Source organism: Gavialis gangeticus, unplaced genomic scaffold, assembly GCF_001723915.1.
Source record: "Gavialis gangeticus isolate Ggan-Ray unplaced genomic scaffold, GavGan_comp1, whole genome shotgun sequence".
Classification (NCBI taxonomy): Eukaryota; Metazoa; Chordata; order Crocodylia; family Gavialidae; genus Gavialis; species Gavialis gangeticus.
In genome coordinates, this window is record NW_017728992.1 from 17,913,778 (window position 1) to 17,938,463 (window position 24,686).

Genomic DNA, 24,686 nt, shown 5'->3' on the forward strand with positions numbered 1-24,686 from the left:
AACTATTTGAGCTATGCAAATCCCCAAATCTGCTAAACTACCCCGCTTAAGGAAAGAGATATTGTGAGAGCAGCATCAGTTCTAGCAGTCCAGGCATAGTTTCATTTCAATTAATAATGATAAATTAAAAATTTAAGAGTGAGTTACCAGTCAGTGCCTTCCTGCTGAAATAAAAATGATGGGTGAAGAGAACAGCATGCTTGCTGACTCTAGATTAAATTCATTTGTAATTACTTAATACATGTATAAATGTACAATGTATAAATAAACTGTCTGAACACTACAAAATACAAAGTCATATGTATTGATGCATGGACAAAAATATTGATCTATATTTACTGTCCTGGTTTTTTTTTCAACACTGAAAATTTTTGCTGAAAAAAAAAACAACAACTATACAACAGTGTAGATCTAGACTGAAGGGATTCATGATTCAGGAGACAGATAATAGCGTGAGGAAGACCAAATTCAAATCTAAATTACATATTTGCAAATCAGGAGTAATTTCATCCAAGTAATGGAGATAGCCTTTTTGTACCAGGTATGAGAACAAATCCAGGGATGGAAGGTCTATACAGATACCTCAAATCCAACCCAGGTCACTCAAGATAAAGTCACTACTACCAAAAGCTGCTCTGTGGTTTATGTCAACAAAATTAGAGAGCTCAGTCCAATTCTTAATCCACAATGCACACACAAATGCACACAAAGTACTCTTGACAGTCTCATTACATCAGGACTAAGAAAATTCAGATCTACACTATCACTATCTTGTAGTGATCTTTCAAAATTAAGGCTGAAGTTTATGAGTATCCCTCAATTAATAGTAAATCCACTGCATGGTTAATTTGCTATTCTGCCATGGTAGGTAAAGCAGCATGATGACACAGGAGCGTTATGTGAATTGCAAGATACTGTAGTAGAAGTTAAAGTATTAAGAAACCTTTATCCCTTATCAAAAGGGAGTGAATATAACATTACAAAATCATCAGGAAAACACTATAGGTATCAAACTGAGGAAAGAGGGAGATATGGTTACCTGCTATGTAGGAGACAAAAAAAATAAAAACAATGTTTGATAAACAAACAGGCACAAAAAAAAATAACCAAAAGAAAAAAGAAAAGGAGATACACAGGAGAGAATTCCCACGCCATAAAGATAGAAGAGTTTCCACAATGACATGATAGGGGATGAAAAAGATTAGGTCATAAGAAAACCAGAATGAGATTAAAACTTCATACAAAGACAGGAAAATAAAATGAAATTTTTAAGTGCTGCATATGTAAAAGAAGGGGTCATTCTGGGAGCCTGTAGGCTTTTTATGGAGATTCTTTTGTATTCCCAAAATAAAGAGAGATTGCAGAAGATGTAAAAGTACTCATTTGCTTTTGTGTTTGTAGTGGAAGTAATTTATCTCCTACACCATTAACTTTTCTTCCAGCGCAAAATGCATAGCGTTTCTAACACCAATTGGTCTCGGAGACTTTAAAACATTTCTCAGCAAAGGAAAGAAATATTAAGGGAGCAGAACTTAAATCAAGAACAGGAGCAAATAAATCAGAGTTAATGAAGACTGGTAAGGTGTCACAGCTAATGGATTCTTCCAGCATTAAAAAGAGAAAACTAGGTGAGTTAAGATGCAAAAATGTGAGTGGCAATGGAGTTTGGAGCATCATTTCTCCTCTCTCACTTAATATACCTTTTCCCAGGTTCTGGTGTAACTTTCTGAATGTCTGTGACAGGGCTGCAAGAAGTTCTTCTGCTTCAGTCAACGTATCACAGGATCAGCCTCCTAACTATAGACTTTTTTCACCCAGAAGTATCCAAAGGCCAAATCAGCAGCAATGTGCACAAAGTCACAAGAGTAACTCTTCCAAAAGAATGATTAAATATATGGTACTAGAAGTATTTATTAAAATTAGCTTCAACACTACAGAATGTGGCAATGAAATTCCATGACTTAGGGAAATACATGCTCTGAATAGGAGTACTCTAAAATAATTCAAAAAGGTCAGTGTGGCTGCTTATAGATGTTAAAAAAAACCCCCAAAAATGTGCTTTACCAGAAGCAGGAGAAGGTTAGTTCAACCCAGCTTTGCAGCATCTGTATAGATCAGGTGCTTCAGCAAGGCTTTTTGGCACTTTTATCTAAAGCTGATTCAATTAGCTATAAGATAAAAGTGCCAAAAAAGCCCCACTAAAGCACCTGACCTCTACAGATGCTGGGCATGTGCTGGGCTCAGCATGGGAGTGCACCAAGTTTAAAGTAAAGTGCTGGTTTGGGGTTTTTAAAAAAAACATCTATAAGCAGCCAATGGTAAGACACACAATCCATAGAATTTACCCTGATGCAGCTATTTCTGAGGAACCCGGAAGTAACTTTATACCAGAGAAAGTCACACTCATGTGCTGGTGGTACATCCACTAAAATTGCCTGTTTCACTGCAAGGTAGCCATTTCCTCAGTGCAAACTGGCTCCTCCACTACCAACTGGCCAGGGGTTTTAATACCACCTATTTTAGGGCAAACAGTTTGGGAAAGCTGATTGTGTGTTTGCTTCTTACTATAGAGTAAATTTACTACAGAGTAAAAATTCAAGGAAAATTCTTCTGAAGTAATCATGTTGCATACCCATTAGGAGTGTGGAAAGTGGGCAGTATTTGATTCAGATTCGGCCCAATTCAGGGAACAGTGATTCAATTAGCTGATTTGGATCACTGTCCCAATTCAATTCAGCTGAATCTGAAGAATTGATTCTGATTCAGAGAATCAGCAGTTCGGCCATAGACACAGCTTTATGTTTTTTCTACATACCTCAAGGTATCAGGTGTGGCTCGTGAATGCTGGCAGACACCTCGCTCCCCCTGGCTTGGCAATCGGCTGGGGTGGAACCCCGGGTGCCCCCCCCAGACCCAGGAGGCACCAGTTGCTGAGCTAGGGGGCAGTCCCCAGTGCTCTCTGCAGTGGATCCATAAGTGGACCAGAAGTATTTCTGGTCCACTTTTGGGTCCACTGCCAAGTGTGTGGGGGGACCCCCCCACCATGCTCCCATGGGACACTCCATCCGCCCCATCATCTCAGCATTCATGAGCCACACCTGGTACCTCAAGGTACGTAGAAAAAACATATAAAACTGTGTCTATGGCCAAATCATTGAATCTCTACGAAATGGATCAGAGGCTTCTGATATCAGAGGTGGTATCCAAGGTCTCTATCAACAGACTACCAGACTACTGGTCTCACTCTCCAGTGTGGCAAATGAACATTTCTCAGAGCAGAAACTGGTGAAAGCATCCACAACCTAGTCCACGATGCTACATTTATTAAAGCATAAGACATATAGCATAACAGTATTTGATAACTTTGTTAATTAAGAATCAAAACCATTTCAAGAATCAAAACCATTTCTCACTGCTCCCACCTTCCCAATGGAGAAACATACAATTTCACCAAAGAAACCTTGTCAATTCGCAAATATATTGTGAAAACACAAATTCACTTTTTCAGTCTGCATATCTGCATAACATCTTATGTAACCCAGTAAGTGAAAGTTGAGATATCAGTTGCACATATTACATAAATGTTGGTGGTGAGAGAAACATAATGTGTGGCCGTGTGTGTTTCCTCTTATATTGTATTAATATAAAAAAATCAATACACCACATGAAAAAAGAAGAGATTACCCTCCTCCTTCTATCTGGCATATTTTAGAAAATTATTGGAAGCAGGGGAGTTCTATAATGGCGGAAGAGAAGATAATGCTATACTAAAGAGGGAGATGATTAAGGAGTGTTTAGAAAAATATTTATTGATTGAATATAATTAGTCTGGATTTGTAGGGAAGCTACTTAAACACTTGAAGGAAATAAAGAAGTGATGCATGAGAGGAAGTTATGGATTTATCATAATTTAATCTATTTAGAAGCGTGGCTCCAGAAACCAAAGATTTTTGCAAGAAAACATTAGGATAAGAGCAATACTTGGTTGTTAGGCTAAGTCTATCAGATTCCAGTGACGGATACTATGCAGTATGTTCAGAACAAGAGGGGAAGTCTTTCTAGAAGTTATGGTTTGGTCAAACAGAAAATGCTTTCTTTACTCAAATTGAAGACAAGGTTCCCCGCCCCCCATTTAGGATGGGAGCCCTTTGCCTTGGATTTGAGTTTAAGCAGCAGGCAGGAGGCTGCTGCAGCTCCAACTACAGTCCCAACCCAGGCTCGGGGTCAGAGCCACAGCCACTGCCCCCTGCCCTCCCTCCCACCACCTGCCCCTGCTCCAGCTCAGCACATGGAGCACATGTTCTCTGCAGCCTCTGGTCTCTGCCCAGTCACACAGCAGCAGCGGTCATCATGGAATCTCTGGTCCCAGCCTCAACCTCAACACTAGCTCCAAGGCCAGAGCTGCCACCACTGCAACTACTGCTCCAAGACCAGAAGGGGACTGGAGAATCCTTCTTCATGTCCGAGGCTGGAGTGGGACCAGAGGGCAAGTGGTAGAGGGTAGGGAGATTGCAAGTAGTGAGGGGGAGGGGGTCAGCCAGGGGGAGAAAGTGCCAAGAGGACAGGTAGGCACCAGGCAGGGCAGTGGTGAGGAAGACAGGCAACAGTGGCCAAGGAGCAGATCGCTTGACCCCACCATCACCTGCCCTCCTGCAATGGTAGAGAGGACAATTCTAAACACACAAAACTTAAATATAAATTAAAGTAAAATTAAATAAAATTGTAAAATTAATAGAATTATAAAATTATAACACATTTATACATTTTCCATGTATAGAATCTAACTATTCAAGGGGGTCATCTTAAATCCCCTTAAGCCATCTTGGATTTGGGCAAATACTGTACTGACCTCAAAACAGAGATAATTGGATAAAATTCTCCAGCTATAAACTCCAGTGTTAAAGAGTTAAAACTATAGAGAAAATAAAAATACTCACTTTTAGCCTTAATATTAGTAAGGATCGGGACTGATGGGTATACTACTTTGGTACTAAATTTTCAAATGACTAAATGAAGGACAGTTAATATTTTACACATTTTAAATCTGAGAGAAAAGATGCACAGAGTAGTATGCCCAAAGTTACACAGAAGATCAGAAGAAGTAACAGGAATAGAACCTGGGTCTTCCAACTCCCAGGCCCCTTGCCTTGACACTACCAGATTTTCATGACGTACATTCTCATTATGCATCAGCAAGGTCAGGTATACATCCAAAGTAGTTTCATTACAGATTTGTTTAATTTTTAATTTTACCTTTTCTTATAGCATTTATTATTATTTTACATATAACCTACCTTCAAATCGTAGGTGTATAAAGTTAGCTCAAAAGACTTGATACCCACCGCTGGAAACATGGACTCCTATTAATCGTTTTTGTAAGTTGAAAGCGAAATAAAAGGGTGTTTCAGAAAGTAATGGCAATTCAAAAAATAATGCCATTTTGTGTGCAACTAATAAGAAAATAGATAGCAGCTGGGAACACTGATGTGGCTGAACGCACCCATCATTTATAACTATGTAAAGAAGTGGTGTGACCCAGTTAATGATCAATGTACACCAAATGATTTTATTTCAAAACTGCCATTAATTTCTGAAACACCCTCATATAATCAACACAAGACAATTACAACTTTCATTCAATGTGATTTGGTATTATTCATTTTCCTAACAACTCTTTATGGAACTTAACTGCAAAAACAAAAGCCAGGATAAAATGGTTAAATATATATACAGTCAGTCACACCTTTAAAATCCCCTGACTGATTGCTGAGTACTGATACTTTAAACCTTTCAGTCTGACCATTACTGACTAGCAGAAGACATGGTAGATTTTTATCCTATAGAGTAGCTAAATTTAGAGATATATATAGCATAAGTTTTCAGGAGGTGGAGTTCACTTCATCAGATGCTGATGACAATACAGCATGATTCTGAATACTCAGTTGAATTTAAGGATACAAGGTCAAGCCTGCCTTCACTCACTTTTCAGCTCACACCTTTCTGCAGTGTGTTTGCAACTTGCCCCTACATTGCAGGCCTCAAACACATCAAGTCTGCTATCAGCAATCCTACAGTTCCCTATTTCTGACTTCAAACCCATTGCATCTCACTTCATTTCTCTATTATTCACAAGTAGAGACAAGTAACTCTGAAACCATGGAGCCCTGCTGTCTCAGTTTGCTTACTTAAGTCAGGAAAGGAAAGAAAAATGACCTACAGAGGATGGGGCTGATTTAGTATTAGTTTGGGGGGTGTCTTGGTGAAGTTTTTATTGGTAAAGTCTATTAATAACATTTGCCAGACCTGCCAGACTCTTGGCATTAATAAGCACCTCATGACTCTCCACCTCCAACTAACCAACAATTCATTTGCTACTGTCATTGGTGCACACACCTCAACACTTGGTGCTGAGAAAGAACAGAAAAGAATTTTTATGCTGACCTTGATGAAATCCTACCATCCCAAAAGAGGACAAGATTCTTGGAGATTTCAATGTGAGAGTTGGCCAGGACTTAAACATGTGGAAGGGTGCCATCAGGAAAGAAGGAATGGACAAGACCAATTCCAACAGCATCTTCTTAGTAAATGTGAAAAGCATGACCTTGCCATTACTAACAGTATCTTCAGACAACAATGGGACAGGTACAAAACAACAAGGCAACACCCCTGCTCAAAACAATGGCGTTTCCTTGATTACATCATTGTAAGAGTGCATGATCTAAAAGATGTTCATATTATATGTGTTATGAAAGGAATCAATGATTACTGGACAGATCATCACTTAGTGAGATCACTTGTGTCCATTAGGGTTGCTCTGAAACATCAAAAGCAACCCAAATCAATCTGAGGACAGCACAACATCAAACATCTTAAGACCCCTAGACACCATGAAGCCCTCCAAACATATCCTCAGCAAGAAACTCACCAATCTTAGGATTGAAAATGATAACACTTGTGTAGAGGTGGATTGGCAAGCTCCAAAGGAGACCATCCATGAGGCTTGCATGGAATCAAATGGCTTTATCACTCAACACCATCAGGACTGGTTTGACTAAAACAATGTTGAGATCAACCCCCTTCCTTGATTGGAAGAGAAAAGCTTTCTGTGACTGGCAAAACCATCCTACGTCTACTCAGAAGCCGGGAACTTTTCAACAGCTTAAAGCTGAAGCCTGGAGTAGGATTCAAGAAATCAAAAACAAATGGTGGGAGAGAAGGCAAAAGAAATCTAACAATTTGTTGACAGTCATGAAATGCGGAACTTCTTCAGTGAAATCATGGCTGTTTATGGACCAAACTCTTTCAGACTTTCCCCACTTAGATCTGAAGATGGCAACATGCTCCTCAAAGATGAGTCCATCAAAAACCACTGGAAGGGACACTACCCAAAGCTCCTGAACTGAAAACCACGATGAAACCATTAAATCCACATCCTGCAGCATCCAGCAAGGGAATTACTTATCAGTCTACCAACCTCTGAAGAAGTCCACTAGGCAATAAGACAGATGAAGAACAACAAAGCATCTGTCCTTGACTGCATACCAACTGAGTTCTTCAAAGTTGGTGGTGAAACTATGACCAACAAACTCCATGCACTGGTTCTCAGAATCTGGAACACTGAGGAAATTCCTGCTGACCTAAGGAATGCCAGTAGTCACCATTTTTAAAATGACGATAATACTATCGAAGTATCGCCCTCCTCTTCATCTATGAGAAGATTCTTGCTCAAATTCTGCTGAACCGAATGCTCCCTCTTACTGAGGAAATCCTTCCCAAGTCTCAGTGTGGCTTCAGACTATCAAGAGGCACCATGGACATGATTTTTGCTGCCTAGCAGATCCAGGAAAAATGCCCTGAACAACAGCAGGAACTGTATATAGCATTTATCATTCTGGCCAAAGCCTTCAACTGTTAACCATAAAGTTCTCTGAAAGATTTTATTGAAGTCTGGCTGCCTAGGGAAATTTATCACCATCCTAAGACACCTTCATGGTCAGATGACTTCATCCTATGCAGTGGTTCTGCTATGGAGACTTTTGCCATTCCAACTGGCATCAAACAAGGTTGTGTGATCACACCAGACCTCTTTTCCATCTTTCCTGAAGTCATCAAGATGCTCATCCATGACCATCTGCCATGTGGCATCAAGTACAGGATGAATGGGAAACTTTTCAGTCTCTCCTGCATCCATTCCAAAACCAAAGTAACTTCAGCCTCGATTGTGGAACTTCAGTAGGCTGATGACTGTGCTGTCATTACACACATGGAGGAGGACCTACAAATGGCCCATAACTGCCTCTCTCAAGCATACCAGTACCTGGGACTGACCCTTAACATTGGAAAAACAAAGGTGCTTCACCAGCCTGCTTCAGGCCAATCAACTCCCCTGGCAAAGATCCTAACTGATGGACAGGAGCTGGAAAATGTTGAACACGTTGCATACTTTGGCAGCCATTTCTCAAACATGACCAACCTTGACAAGGAGATCCAATATACAATCTGATATTCTAGCTCTGTCTTCAGAAGATTGTATCATCATGCATTCAATGAACATGACATCAGGACTCAAACAAAGCTCCTACTATATAAGGCTGTGGTAATCCAAACTCTTCCCTATGGTTGTGAAGCTTGAGTGATCTACAGGAACCACCTGAAAAGTCTAGAATAACATCACCAGCGCTACCTCTGGATGATCCTTAGCATAAAGTGGGAGGATTGTCACACAAATGCCAGTGTCCTGACTAATGCAAACACCACCAGTACAGAAGTCTTAATCATTCAACATCAGCTGCAGTGGACAGGGCACTGTGTGCATATGCCTGATGTACATTTACCAAACCAACTGCTATATTCCCAACTCAGCCAAGGACAAAGGACATGTGGGGGCCAGAGGAAATGCTTTAAGGACACCCCTAAGGAGAACACTGAGATGTGTGGCATTGACACCATAAATAAGGAGACAAGTAGGAGTGCCCCCAACCTGCTGGTCTTGGCCAACGCAGGCAACTTACATACAAACCCACAACCAAAGGGTGATCCTGAGTTCTTTTTGCTCCCAATGTAACCTATGCCACTTACAGAAACCTCATAGCTTGTTGATTTCATCTCAGGCTTTTTGAACAGCTCTACTTAGCCATAGTCTTACGTTTGCTTGATAATCACAACTTTCACATCAAAAAAGCTTTCCGTATTCATGTTTGATTTATAAAAGCTTGAAAACATTAATCCAGAAGGCAAGTAAAAAATAGTCCAAGCTTTTTCTTTTTAGTATTTCATGATTTTTGAATAGCCGAGACTACCAATAATTTAAAAAACATATATTCAAGGTGGTCCATGAAATTTTTGTTTCTATTAAAATGTAGTTTCCACTATAAATTAGTCTAAAACCCACAGATATCCAATCTATTATTTCCTTTTCAAGAAATTAAAATGTGACCTGAAATTAAGAAATGACGATGTCAAATCAATATGCAGCACAAGATAAAAGCCACATGAGCATCCAAGCTCTGAAGCAATTAAACTGAAGGCCTGTTAACTGGCAGGGATGTGAAAAAAAATCTGAATTAACCTGAGGTTGTCTAGAAAAGGTTAATTATTCTCTCAAGCAACAAAGCAGCACCTTAACTTGTATGAAAGAATATACTGTAGCACTAGGGGAAAAAAGCTGAGGGGAGAATGATATTTACTACACAGTATTTATTTTTTATCATTTATATTTACACGGTTCTCCATTTACGCAGTTAACACTATGGCAAATTCAGGCCCTTTGCCCTTCTAGTGCTGCAATCGGCAGAACTTCATGCAGAAAAATTAACACTAATGTGTTCATATAACATGCTTGCCATGAACAGTATCTTTATCAGGGTGCTACAGTAACTAGACACAGGAGGGACAACAGCCTACCAACTGTTAGCGCAGGCTTAGTGAAGGCACTTGGGGCTGAATGTGTTCAAATCAGCAGGCTTGGATAAACTTCATCCAAGGGTGCTGCAGGAATTGGCCAGTATCATAGCAGAGCGGCTGGCACAGCTGTTGGAGCACTCATGGTGCTCTGGTCAGGTCCCAGATGACTGGGACCTTTTTCTGCACCTGCACCTGCACAAAAAGAACCACCAACACACTTACAGGCCAGGGGAGGACCTTTTCAGCAGCACAGCAACAGAAAGGGATCTTGGAGTCACAGTTGATTTCAAGATGAACATAGTTGTCAACGTGATGAAGTGATCAACAAGGCCAACCACACTTTATCCTGCATTAGCAGAACATGACAAACAGGTCCAGGGAGGTGATGCTTCCCCTCTGTGTGGCACTGGTCAGGTCGTCACTGGAGTCCTATGTTCAGTTTTGGGCATCGCACTTTAAGAGGGATGTGGAGAATCTTGAGACATTTTAGAGAAGGGCCACTTGTATGGTCAGGGGCCTGCAGGCAAGGCCCTATGAGGAGAGACTGACAGACCTAGATTTCTTCAGCCTTCACAAGAAAAGGCTGAGAGATGATCTTGTGGCTGCCTATACATTCATCAGGTGACGGTAGCAGGGAATAGGAGATGCTCTATTTACTAGGGCACCCCCTGGAGTAACTAGGAACAGTGACCACAAATTGATGGAGAGCAGATTTACATTGGACATTAGAAAGAACTTCTTCACAGTAAGGGTTGCCAGAATCTGGAATGGGTTTCCAAGGAAGATGGTGCTCTCCCCTACCCTGGGAGTCTTCAAGAAGAGACTGGACAAACACCTAGCTGGGGTTGTCTGACCCCAACGCTCTTTCCTGCCCAGAACAGGGGGTCGAACTCAATGACCTACTGAGGTCCCTTCTATGAATCTATGAACTTGTGTGAGATATGGAGCAAACAGGGCAGTGAACATCCTCAGACATACAAACCCTGTCTCCATACTCTACCCTTCGTCCAGGTAAGTGGCCTGCTAATTTTGAGAATGGCGAGAATAGGGAACAAGAATGTTGCAATCTATACCCTTTTGTATGTGCTCATTTTCAGTACGACACTGATGCAGCTCAACACATAAGAACATAAGATTTGCTTGAATCTACTATGTTTGTTCAAGGCAATACACCGCTGGAAAAATCCTGATTAACATGCAACAGAGAAGAGCTAAAAATACTGAATCACCTTAAAAAAAGCAAGCCTTTGTGTTATGGATTTATGAGAAAATGGAAACAGAACACAAAAAACCTATTTAAATTAAAAATAACTGAAAATATTGTCACATGGTTACCCACATAATGTTACATAGTGTCAATCTGTCTTGCTCAGTTTGCAAACACAGTCAAGAACCAAACTGGAAACACATCCTAAAACTGTTGTTGTTAAACAAAAGCTCAAAACAAATCTTAGTTTAACCTTCTTGGGCTTGTTTGGACTTGGACTTGTTTTTTTCCAGAGGAAACAAAGGCTGTCTCTGTTTTATTCCTGTTTCTCTCTACCTCATTCATGTCCTAAGCCAGTGGTTCTGAGGCCACACTTGCAGCTCTCAGTGTGCTATGTGGGACGTGCATGTACGACTTACATCCTGTGCATCCATTTAAAAATGCTTTAACAGCATTTTCACATGGGCTGCAGCAGTGGCCTATGGGCCATGGGTTGATAACCACTGTCCTAGGCTGATGAGTCAGCCTAGGATCTTAGACCCTGGATCTTCTCTGGATCTTAGACCCTGACATCCTGGTCACAGGCACCTTTTTCTATGAAGCCATGTATCCAGATTCCTCTAAGATCGAAAGCACTGAAACTAGGTATTACAATGTATATTTTCTTGATTGTTTTATGAAATTGAGACAAGTTTAGTGCTTGACCACTATATACAGATTACTGATAATACTCCAATCATTCCCAACCTTTAGATAGTAAAAATGACATGCTAGTAATTAGATTAAAAAGGCAAGAATACTGTTTTAATGAAAACAACAAACTGAGGCATGGTTACGTTATAACCTGCAGAATTTGGTATTAGAAATCACTGGCCTGAGGTTAGGTTTTGATTTTTATGCAAGAATCAGTTAAGGGTGCAGAAAGGTTCTGGGCCTCAGCAAGTTCCCTGTGACAACCAGGAAGCAGGACCATCTCTTGAAGAAGCACCGCATGCTTATCCTTCCACAGTTGACTGGCAGAGCTGACCAAACATGAAAGGTAAAAGGCATATCAACAGTACCATTTTTTTAACCTGTTCCTTTTGAGGTCCTGCTCGTCTTACAAAAACCTGGCAGTCCCTGAGCTTGAAGAGTCCCTGTCTTCAAGAACTGTGACTATGACCATTATGTGAGATATACAGAAGAGTCAGAAGCAAGATATCACTGGTACTGAAAGTAATGTCCTAATTTTAAAGTACATATATTATATAAATGAATTGCTGTTACAAATCACATTTTCAGCATATGGATACTGCATAATTCACAGGAAAGTACAGCACCATCACAAGAACTATTCAAAATATATCATTTTTGTTAGGCATGGGAAGACCACAACATTTTCAGATGTACATTCCTTTACAGTTCTAGAAGATGAATGCTTATCTAAAGGCATCTGGAACCTGTGTGTTATCTATACTAAGCAAGGGGAAATCTGGCTTTTTCTTTTCTTGCCAAGGAAGATATATTGTATTACCCAAACAAAGGCCACTCTGCTTCTGGTTTTTGTCTAAACCACTTTCCTGTGACACTGGGTGCAAATTAAAATAAACAGAATATTTTGAAAGCCAGAATTATATCCAATAATGATGCAAAAGTTTAGAATGAACCATTTTCTTGTGAGTGATCTGAACATTCATAGTTCTTATACTCTGGAAGACATCTTGAGACATTTTAGATCTTGTGGCTACTGTATGTCCACATACAGTAAATTGAAACTAAGCAACTAGCCCCTGTAGGAGTCTTGTTTGAGATCAAGCATTATGCAATATACAAAGAATTAAATAGATGTCTCACCAAAATATCACTAATCCCACAACATCATGAGATAACTAAAATGTAGCTGAGAAACTAAAATAAACAAACAAAAGAAATATTTCTGCTTTTTTGTGACATCTAGTCAGCAACAAGTCCTCATTCACATGATGGATATTGCATGCAATCAAAAGCCGGTATATTTGCATATAACCAAAAGCCACATTATCTTAGTTTTTTGGGGCATTTGTCACACTTGCATACCTGTTCCTTGACGGATGCTAGAATGGCAGAAGTTGTTTCCGTTTCCGAACCATCCCCATTCGATGCATTCAGCACAGGACTAAGAGAACTTGTCTTATCAGAAGACGAGGGCTGGTCTGGAACAGGCATAGCTTCTATAACTAAAAAAAAGACAAAAATATTATTTAAATATAACAAATTGCATAAGTCAGAATCAACTTCATATACAAATAACCACCCCAATCCTCCCAAAAATATTTTTGTATCCAGCTGAACAAATTTGCTTCACTTAGATAATGTGAAATTCATTTATTTAGCTTTCTTTTTAAACTACAAAGATGATTTTAAGTCCCTTTTAAAAATAAAATCTAAAATTATTATCACTAAGCTCTACTTCAGAACATTCGCCACATTGCATTTGGAGATAATTTAAATTATGTACAGCTGTGATTTTTGTATAGCATTCTGGGGGCTGCATCCAATACAAAATGACAATATCACACAAGTAATGAATCATGAAATTCTATTCAGGAAAAAAACTAACAATAGATACATTAGAGAAATACAAAGCTTGAGATGATTTTCTGAATTGTGTCCACATTTACTATACATCTATTTTAACTCCAGCTTTTTGCACCATTTCATCAAATCTAGCAGAGTGTTTTGTGATGGTTTACCAGCAATTTTTTTCTAAAACAGAAGTTACTTTGCTATGTCTGAGCTGAAGAAGCAAAAAAACCCAAGTGTTAAAGATAAATGTTTATCTTTCTTGTCCAATAAAGCTTGAAGGAAGATGGAAGAAAGATGCTGCCTTTTTGGAGGTCAAGCCATGACACAAACAGGATGTGAAATGAGTTGTTCTCAAATGACTTGGTAAATGCAGTGACTCACCATAGAAGTCAGTAGGGCTCTTGAGAAATTGCTCTTGCTACTGCCTCAATTTTTCTTGCTTTACTGCACTAGAATGCAATCCAACTGAACTTCTATTATTCTTTTATTATTCTGTATATTCTTGTTATATAGATCCTTGGATGTCTAGTTAACAATGGCCAAATCATCCAAGGACTCAAGATCAAAATAAAAACTAATGCATGGCAGCAGATCTACCCAATACTTTCCAAATGAACAGACTACAATATTAAACACAGCAGCTATGGAGGAATTTTAAGATTAAAAACAGCCAAACCAAACACAAAGTCCTATGACATCAAGTCATGAAAAGGAAGGTTCAAGAAATAATGGGGACTGCCCACATTTTTTAAGCTTCTCACTGAATGATGCAGTTGGAGATGATCCTGCTTCGAGCAGGGGGCGGGACTAGATGACCTCCTGAGGTCCCTTCCAACCCTAATTTTCTATGATGTTATGAATGTTCAGTGCCACAATGACAAATCCTCATTCATCCCTGTCATGGTCTCCTTTCCAAAGTTTCCCAAAGCACAGTAACACTGCCAAGGTGAGAAGGTACACATGTTCCAGAAGGGGTATTAAGTAGTCCACCTTAAATAAATTTTAAAGCATCTCCTTACATGAGAAGTTGCTTCCTAACCCTCAGCAGGATTGCTTATGGCCTGAAGCACGATGGTTTATATCAGTGGTGCTCAAAGTTTTGGCTCCACAGGCCAAATGACTGGTGTGGGGCCAGTCTGTGCAGGCTGGACAAGGCTCTGTACCACCACCATGCCAACCTCACCTGCTGGAATCAGGTCCTGCACTGCCTCTGCATGTCAGAAACAGGCCCAGGAGGTCCTGTGTCACTCCCACCTGGCCCTGCATGCCTTGATCCGGCCTCAGGACCCCATGGTATACCAGGCCCTGTGCTGCCTGTTTGACCCAATCTAGCATATAGAGCCAATGCCCACGGGGCTTCCCGCAGACCTGAGGCTGGGGGTTGGTATTCCTCATGGAAGTTGCCAAAAGTAGTGGCCCTGTTAACATTCTTATTCTTTTATTCTCAAAGACAACAAGTAGAATTTCAAGTTATCACCTGCAAATTCAGATGCTTTATCTCCAGTTCTGCCTGGCATGCACATATTGTACAAAACTTCCATTATCTTCTTCTAAATAAATGTTTAAATGTTTTTATTTCTCATTCTGAGAGAAAAATACTATTTTTATAATCCAGCAGGTTATGCATTTTGCAAAGTAGCTTTAGCAACAGGCAATCAGCTGTGATTAGCCGAAGTTCATTAAAAAGTATTGTCTCTCTAGCACCACACATAATATACACAGGGGCATAGGTCATGGTTCTAACCGTAATTACACCTAATTTTTAGACTAAATTACTAGTCACATTTTTAATGGAAATCAAGGTCATTTCTTTCTAATGCTGCAACTCGACCTGTGAAAAATATAGGGCTGAAGGGCTCAGCTGTAGACCTCCTGTCCTACCTGAATTATTATAGTCTACATGGAACTGCTATGTCTGGAGCACACAGTTTCCTGCCCGTTTCCCTGCTTTCTTCTACCTCTATCCCTTCCTCTTCAGCATTGTCTCTTTCTCTTTTTGTCTCTCTTCCTTGTTCCTCAACTCAGCCCTGCTTGAGTCACTGTAACCAAGTAAAAGCATACTGTTAACTCCAACTAAATCTCTCATAGGCTGCTAAAAGTAGAGGAGGAGTAGGGCCAGTTCACCCTAAAGGAAGGAGTAGAAGATACAGCATCCAACAAGGTGGGGATATGATCATGTGCCAAGATAACTGTTCTAGAGGGGAGCAGGAATCATTTGAAGAAAAGCTTCTGAATTTGGGGAGAGTTGAGCACCAACTGGTACCCACCTCCCTAAGAGGCACTGCACTAGATGGAAAGTTAATCATTTTGTGGGAAAATGGAATTCTTTGTTGAATGCAGATAATACAGTATACAGCAATACATTTCTTTGTAAGAATCATTGCATTCTCTTTGGCTTCCTTTTCCTCTCTTTCATCAGTGAAAGTGGGGTCATCCTCCTTCACCAGGCAAAGTTTTGGTAACAATGTTTTTTGTTTCACAGTAAGACACTTTATTTAAATACACATTTAAAGAAATAGCTTATTTTTACTTTTTAAAAATAGCATTTGTCTCTACCATCACTATCCCTTTCTCCTTATTTGGACTGCAAGTTGCTAGGAGCAGGAACAGTTTGTTCCTATTTGTTTAAGCAGATACTGAAAATACCTGCTTAAAATTGATTAAACAACTGCAGAAAGCAAGTGGGTTAACCCACTTAAACTTGTGGCTTTCTCATCCATGAGAATATGCACCATATTTGTGCACCTCACTGACAGGACAGAGAACAATAATGCTTCCTTCTCAGATACAAGGCTAGAGTATTACAGTACAGACCGCTCCAGAACAGGAAAACAAGACTAGAGTCTGCTGCACAATATGTCTGCATATGACTTCCTATACAGACGACTGAATGGGGGTCAGTACACCCCAATAGTGTTGCAAAGAACATTTGAAGGAGGTGCTGGAAATGCCAACAGACCTAAGCCAGCACATTTCATATTCTCCATGTATATCTATGAAAATTAAGAGATATTTTTCAACAAAAATGCAGTATTCAGGTTCAGTGGTAAAGGCAGAATTTCTAATTGTAGTGTTCTAAATTCAGAAGGCACAATAAGAATGCAAATAGGTAAAAATATTGCCTTTTAATTTTGTGTTAATAATTTGAGGAAGAGTTGAAATAAGATGTTATAATTTAAAACTTTTAATAACTGTACTGAAAGAACTACTTACTATTTTGCATGATTAGAGAAAGTATCTAAACCAGGTTTACAGATCAAGATCCAGGTTCTACAAAGCTTTTGCACAAGACTCCAATGGGACTAATGGCTACCTTGTTGGACTAGTGTGCTACCTAGCCACAAATGCTGGATTGAGGCCTACAGTTATATAAATTAATCAACAGCAGATTTCTGGAGTGTGACTTTTTAAAAATCTCTGTCTAATAATACAAGGGTTAAGGCTGAACATGTGCAGAGTAGATTTAAAGTGATTAAATTCTGTCCTTAAGCAGTACATTCAATTATCTGAAATCAGAGATCACCTTCTTCATCTGTGTTCCTGTGCTTAGTATGCCAGATTCTTCTCTCTCCAGCCATGGAGACACTTCACATACAAAGCTATTTGGTAAGCTTACTCCTCCCTTGGGTTTTAGGCTATCTGCCCAAAGACTAAGGAACAATGTGTGTACTAATGTTTCAATAACAGTCCTAGGGAGGAAGTAAAAATCAGTTTATTAAGGAACAGAGTAGGAGCCAAGAGCTTTGCGGCTTTGTTTCCAGCGCTGCTGGTGATCGACCTCCTATCTGTGCTATTCCTTCTCCATCTATAAAAATGAATTGAATAACCACCTCCCAACTTCACCCTGTTATATACACTTTCCGACTCGCTACTGAGTCTGAATGATAAGAAGCAGGTGCAGCAAAAATGGACTATGACTGCACCGAATAGATGGCATGGGCCGAGGAACCCCCTACCCTGTCTGAGCACAGGAATTATGAATTAAATGCACAGAGGCCTGCTATATACCTTATGGGCCTATTACATTTTCTGGGTGTTCCCTCTTCGCTGCAGACATTCACTAATAGCAGTAAGCAGTACTGCACAGTGCTGAAATACAAAACATTAAAGGTGTTTCTGGCTATGTACAGACATTCAAAAAGCCAAAGGCGGAATCAATCTAAGTTATGTGGTTTTCTGTAAATGGCATAGTTTATATCAGTAGTGAACAGAACACACATTTGCCCTTTAGTGCAGGGCGGGAAGGGGCAAATCTTAGACTGAGTTCTGCCATTTTTAAACTAGTCTACAAATGCTGAACTTCTGTTCTGTTATGGGTATAGACCAGCTTTTGATCACTTATACCAGTAAAAGTGTAATGTCTGTACCTGGCCTCTGAGGCTAGAAACTAATATCACCAAATACAGCAGACCAGCTGTGATGGCGTATTGTCCTGGCACAGCTGATCCTCCACTGGGCAAAACATATGTTGCCAGTTGGGAGCCCTGGGAGTGCATCTCTGCAAGTGGAGAAAGCAAGGCATATGCTCCCCAAGCTCCTCTGGGTTGCTTGTGCTCCCCTGCCATAAAGCAAATAGATGTCTGCTACAACAGCGGCACAAAATAAAACTACCTTCTGTTGCAGCCATGTATGTCTATTTCCTGTCCCGTTATGCCACTTTTTATGGCAACACAAAAGGCAACATTTGTTTCTACCCAGAGTACAACCTGAGGCATTATTGATGGAGTTTAGGCCCACAAATCCCTAATAGCCCCCAGAAGCCTTAATCAAAGCAGCTGCAATTTCTACAATGATCTCCTGTGAATGGTATGAAATCTCCATGAACCGCCATGAAACTAACAACAGTTATATTTAAGACTGTCCAAGTGTTTAAATTCTAAACTGAATTTTAGGTTTATCTGCAACTTTCTTAATATTTAACTTTTCAGACTGTGATGTCTCTGCTCAAGACCATTTCTAAGAAGGTCTGAGCATGAGTATTATTATTATGAACAGTTTAGTGTGCACATCAGTCACCAATTTATGTCGAAAACTTGTATGTAATGGAGGCAGTGGGGTATTAAACTGTCCACATTAAAAATAGATTTGAAAGCTACAGTGAATAGTACCTAATATATAGCAACCACTGCACATTTCTAGGATATTTTTTAATATATTCTGAACTTTGATATGCAAATAGGTCCACTACAACCCTCTTTGCTTTTGAAACAATGAGGGATCATTAAGAAATACTTGTGATACTAAAAATAATGTGCATGTACCAACTGAAATTTTCAGACTATATTGGTCAAATAAAAACTATTTGGACATGTCAAATCACATCAAGGAGCTCTCTCTGATACAGTACAGCTTTACAGTTACAATCATTTAGCCAAAAAAAAGTGGCAATAAATTCCATTTCCATTTACACTTTAATGCTATTAAATCCACAACCATTGATAAATTGAAGGTTTAACTAAACACCTAACTACCAAGACAAACTGCCTTTCATGTTATATAACTCTTGAAATTTGAAGAGTTACATAACTCTTCAAAATATTGTTATTGTCCTCTGGCAATGCAGCGCATGAGGTTTCTTAATTAAAATAATTACATGAATAATTACATAAAATAAAGCAAAGTGCCATCTACAGGCTTGCAGAAGTGTTAGAAACAAGGATATACAGGGATGCGGTCAAAACTGATCTTCCCAAAACAAAAAAGTTAAGCAGATGTTTACTTAGTGCTAGTTTGTTAGATCAAGTCAAGACTATATTTTAACAGGATATCCAACAATTATGTTACTGGGAGAATTCTTATAGAGTCATAGAGAAGCAGGGCTGGAGGAACTCCCAGAGGTCATGTAGTTCAAACCCCTGCCTGAGGCAGGATCATCCCTGTCCTCTTGTCATAGCATTTTAATGATCTCTAATACTGTGACTGGCAATGGAACTAGTGTTTTATTTACATGCAAGGCAGAACAAAACTGAACGTAAAACAAATCTCAGATTAAATATTAAATGTGTAAAAGACCGTGTCATGTCAAGGAACTCAGAGAACAGCTCTCGACTAAGATCAGCAGGAAGGATACAGAGGAATGTCATTATGTTAGATCACCTGAAAATAATTTCTTTTTTATTTACCTAAAAATTATAAAAACCCTGAAAATCAGATCATGCCCATTCTCCAATCTGAAATCATAGGCAAGTAATCAAAAAAGAAAATCCACACTGTCCAGGAACATATAGGAAGCTGGATATATAAACAACACATAAGCATGCAATATCTCTTACAAAATGGGTTTCACAATTATATGCTGGAATTGACATACACATACACACACACACACACACATATATATAAAACAAAAAAACTCCAACAACAACAAAAAACAACAACTCCCGAACATGCATGTTGTTCAATTTCTTCTCAGACAAAACTCCAGCTAACTTTGATATTAAAAGGGAAAAGGTTAGAAAAATATAAAGAAAACACATTTTTGATTTGGAAAGAGCAGGGTTTTCCTGTATGTTCCATTCAGTCATCGTTACCTAAGCTATCTGAGAAAACTCTGTAATACTTGTACATCACAAGGGCTAGGGACAGAAGTTACACATAAATCAGTTTAAGTGCTCAGAAACTTGTTTAAATGTGTAACAGAACAGAAGTTTAGTGCACATAAATCAGTTTCAAAATGGCTGAAACTGCTTTAAGATTTAACTTGGTTGACACTGGTTTAACCTAACTGAATGTAGTATCAGACTTAACTAATTTAGGTCAAACAGTATGAAACTTTTGTCTCAGACTCCTTCTTGGTTCATATTAAATCAGAGTCCCCCAGCATCCCAGCATGCTTTACAGCCCTGGATTGAGCTTTGCTGTGTGCTTCAGAGAGCAGGGCTGGCCCTGCCCCTCTGATTTCTAGCTGAGGCAGTGAGGGCTGGCTCACTGCCCCCCACAAGCAAACCCCAGCTGGGGTCTGGAGCCAGGGAGGGGAGTTAAACTCACCTTCCCCAAGTATGGAGCTGCCCTGCCTGATTGGCTTACTTATTGCTGGCTGTGACTGTGGACTACAAATCCCAGAGGCACCTGGAAACAGGAAGAGGAAGTGATGAGCAATCCTGTGGAGTTCTGCTGCTCTGAGGCTGGATTGCAAATCCCAGAGATCTCAGGGGCAGCCAGAAGATTAAGTGAACACACCTCCCAAACTGCATTTATAATTTTCAGTTAATAGGTTTTTTCAGAGAAAGAACTATTCTTGTTCAAACTTTTCTGAATTCAATGCTACTAACCTTCCCCCCGCCCCAGCAAAGCATGGGCTGCAGCCTGGTCATGCCCCATTCACAGGGAGGGGGGAAAAGCCCTGGAATGGCTGGCAAGTGTGCTCTAGCACCCCCTGGCTTTTGGCTTGAGCCACTGCAGGCATGTGGCTGCATTTCCTGAATCAAAAGTGAATGTCTGCTCATTTGCTTATTGGTTCAAACTCTGCAGCTTAGACTAACCTGGAAAAACTGAATCAATTCAGCCTTGGGCATTCTGACTGACTGTACTTAGTCTAGGTAGAGGAGATGTATTCAAATCATTGTTCTTTTGATTCTTTAAAATTGAGCATGAACTGAATTGCATTGAATAAAATTAAACAAAGAAACAGGTCTATACAATTAGAAATGGATTGCTTGATGAATGGATAAAATAAAAACAAAATCTTCAACAGATAAAATTCAATTCAATTATGTACCTTATCCTCCAGACTTTAAGGTGTAGGTACAAAATAGGTACAATCCTGTTCAAATAAGAAAAATGGAGCAGACACACTAAAATTGTTCATGGTCAGGAGGTAGATAAAGGTTTTAACTCTTTATGCATAGTGAAAACTCACTTCTCTCCAAGGCCAATTAGGTGAGTTTGGAGTGCAAATTTAGAAGGTTGTGGTCCCTGCTATTCTATGATGTCCCTATAATGAGTAAGACCCAATTCAAATCTGACACAAATGATATACTATATTGCATTAAACCTTTCATAAAGACCAAAATCAAAACCTTTTGTAATAATCAAAAACTGGAATATGGGGGGGGAGGAAGAATGAAGGGGCACTGCTTTTGCTGGGAGTGAGAGAGAAGATGGGTTGTTTTGATAAGAAACATGTAATGTCAACTTCGTACTGCTGAGATTCTAAAAGTGAAATTGACCATTGAAAAGATGCTGACAGAGTATTTTGATTCAGTTCTCTACTGCTTTTCATTTTAAAATAAAAATAATATTTCTGCTCTAAGCATCTTTAGCTTCAGCTGAAAAAGTCATTGTATTACAGGCAATAACATGACTGGATAATCATTGCTATGTAAAAAACACTGTCAATATCAAAACAGTTTTTACTGGTAATTCATTCTATAAGATTATTCACATGGAACGAAGCCAGATGCTTGTATTTCTCAATGCTGCCTATTAATATATTTGCATGGAAAATAAGCATCAGTAAATATAAATGTATAATACTGGTGGAATAAAAGTAGATGACTGATGTTAGAATACATGTCATGAACGTAGTCTCCATGATTGTAACCAGGCACACAATTTGAATAGAAATGCACTATTTTTGCTAACAAAAGTCTGTAGGCCAAGGGTACCTTGCTTTTGTCTGGCACGTAATTTTTCAGGTCTGCATATATCTCTCTTCATTGTAGTAACAGTTTCTGTTGATTACTGTTCATAGTCTACTCTACACATACATTGGACTTGTCTACTCCTGGAAACTGTGTTTAAATTTACAGGATATGGCCTAATTTACTTAACCTTGCAAAAAAAATCTCCAAATTAAACAGGTGAAACACTGATGATACAAAACAGTCCTCACAATTATCCAGGGATAAAATGGACAATGCTAAGACAAAATGGACAATCATGTCCCAGGATAAATCCTAAAGATGTTTCCTGGATAAGAGATACTAAGTTTATCTTAGTGTAACTGCAAAATAAGTCTGTGTAATTATCTCAGTACTGCATCATTGAATCAATGGCAGAAAAGTGGCACTGCATTCAGCTATTCACTAAATCTTGGTTAGAAGGGGGAGATGTGTACATGCAAATCCCAGGATATTTTTGTTCTGCTACAAACAAGGGCACAACTTATCCAGGGACAAATGCAACATCTTGTCTTAGCCTGAGAGGTGTCAAAGTCTAACTAGAGGATTTAAAAAGAAAACATTAAAGCAGCACAGGAGCCAAACTTGTCTAAATGGAATGTTTAGATTTCAAATTTTGCTAACATCTCATGATTTGGGGGCACAACTCAATTTCTGACTTCCGAGTCTGAAGGTAAACTCTGTTTCGGAGGAAAGGAGAAAGAAAAAAGGAGTGAAGCAACCAGCCTATAAAAGAGCAGTCTGGTTTTAAAAGATGTTCAAGCCTTCCTGGATTTTACACTTAAATCAGTTCATGTACAACAATATTTGGATCCTGTAAGCAGTGGCAATGCACATATTTACAATTCCAGCTCATACTTGGGTACCTCACTCCTGGTAGTTGCCTTAAGTTACTCAACAATGTACCCCACAATGCACAACATTTAGTACAAACCTATGATAGATTCTCTATGGGAAAGTTTTTTTTCGCTGTCTCTAAGTCCTGGTTAGGAGTAGTGAGCACACAGATGATATAAAAGGAGAGAGACTGCAACAACAGGTAGGTAGAGTTGGGAAGAAATTCTAATGGTGCCAAAAAAGTGGGCAGCAGAGGGAAGAATTGCTAAATAAGCATAGACAGACTCAGCAGAGAACTTCCAAGCCACAGAATGATTTACCATTCAACTGTGACTATTGCCTATGCTTTAAGATTATGGTTTGTAATTTATTCAGCACCAGCCTGAAGCTGTAAAAAGCATGAAAGGAGATACAAGTAAGTGTTTGTAAAGGCTTACAGTCTAAGATAAGAGTATCTGCAACTAGAGCAGGAACAAAGATTTCTGGACTCTAGGAGAGGAGCAGAATTGCCCTTATTTCTTCCACCCTTGCTAAAGTTTGATGCATCATAGACTAAAATGCGTTATTAAACTGAAACTTAGCTTCTGTTGGTAAGCTTTGAATATACATTTCATCCCCCTCCTTTTTGGACTTCTCTTTCATTTTTTTCTTTGGTGTTTTGTTCATTTCTTTCTTTCCAATAAGCCCTTGCCAATAGCCCTAGGCTAAAGAAGTGCTATTTCTTTGTTCTGATTAAATTTCATTCAACTTTATCTGAATTATAAACTGCTATAAGTAGCTACCTTCCCTTCAGCAGTGTAACTGGGATGGTGGAGGGTGGGGGCAACTGGGATACCAGTGCTAGATGGTAACTTCAAAAAGGAGGCACAAAAATACAGATCATTGCTGTACCCATGGCACAGAACTGCCCAGTTGTGCTTCTGCTTCCTTGTCTTGTATTCATTACTCAAGGAAGATCCTGGCAACAGCATACTGCCAAAGTAACAGCAGCACTGTCACACACTGTACTCCAGAAGAGAGAGAGAATAAGGTCAGAGTTCCCTAATCAGTCCCTGGATCAAGCCAACAGCATCAGAGATGCACAGCATACAACATTCCTTCTCCTCTGGGTTAACAGCCTTCTCTTGCTGGTAGATAGTGTAGTACAGTGGGGGCCAACCATTATGACAAATATGCCACAAATTAGCCCTGCACCCTCCCTGAGTGCCATGTTGATCTCCTTCCCCTGCCCAATTAGCTGCTCCGCTTTCTACTTCCTGCCCTGTGCTCCCTGCCCAATCTGCTGCTCTGCTTTCTGGTCCTTGCCCTATCTGCCACTGAGCTCCCTCCCCAGTCTTCCTCTTATGGCATGTGTGCTGCAGGGTGCCCTCTCCTGGTGTGGTTAGTTCTGTAGCTCACATGGTAGAAGCCTGAGCTGCAGTCAAACCCTGCTGATGTTTGTTATATTATGAATAGAAGTAACTTCTACATCCTCATGTTAGGTAATAATATTAAAGTCAAGCACACAGAAGTGGGTAACACAGATGTCTGAAGCTTGTGCAGCTTAAATTCAGCCTCTTTATGCATAGTCTTTA

At 39.6% G+C, this 24,686-nt stretch overlaps 1 protein-coding gene across 5 annotated transcripts in view; it reads right to left on the reverse strand.

The window, feature by feature from the left end:
* The window catches only part of CTNND2 (catenin delta 2), a 1,155,395-nt gene extending 1,142,097 nt beyond the window's left edge, over positions 1-13,298 (reverse strand). For all 5 annotated transcript variants that reach the window (XM_019521196.1, XM_019521188.1, XM_019521179.1 and 2 more), the window contains exon 1: positions 13,166-13,298. In XM_019521196.1, coding sequence (XP_019376741.1) covers positions 13,166-13,294 — 129 coding nt within the window. In that variant the 5' untranslated portion in view covers positions 13,295-13,298. The remainder of the gene's footprint in view (positions 1-13,165) is intronic.
* Between the last annotated feature and the right edge of the window lie 11,388 nt (positions 13,299-24,686).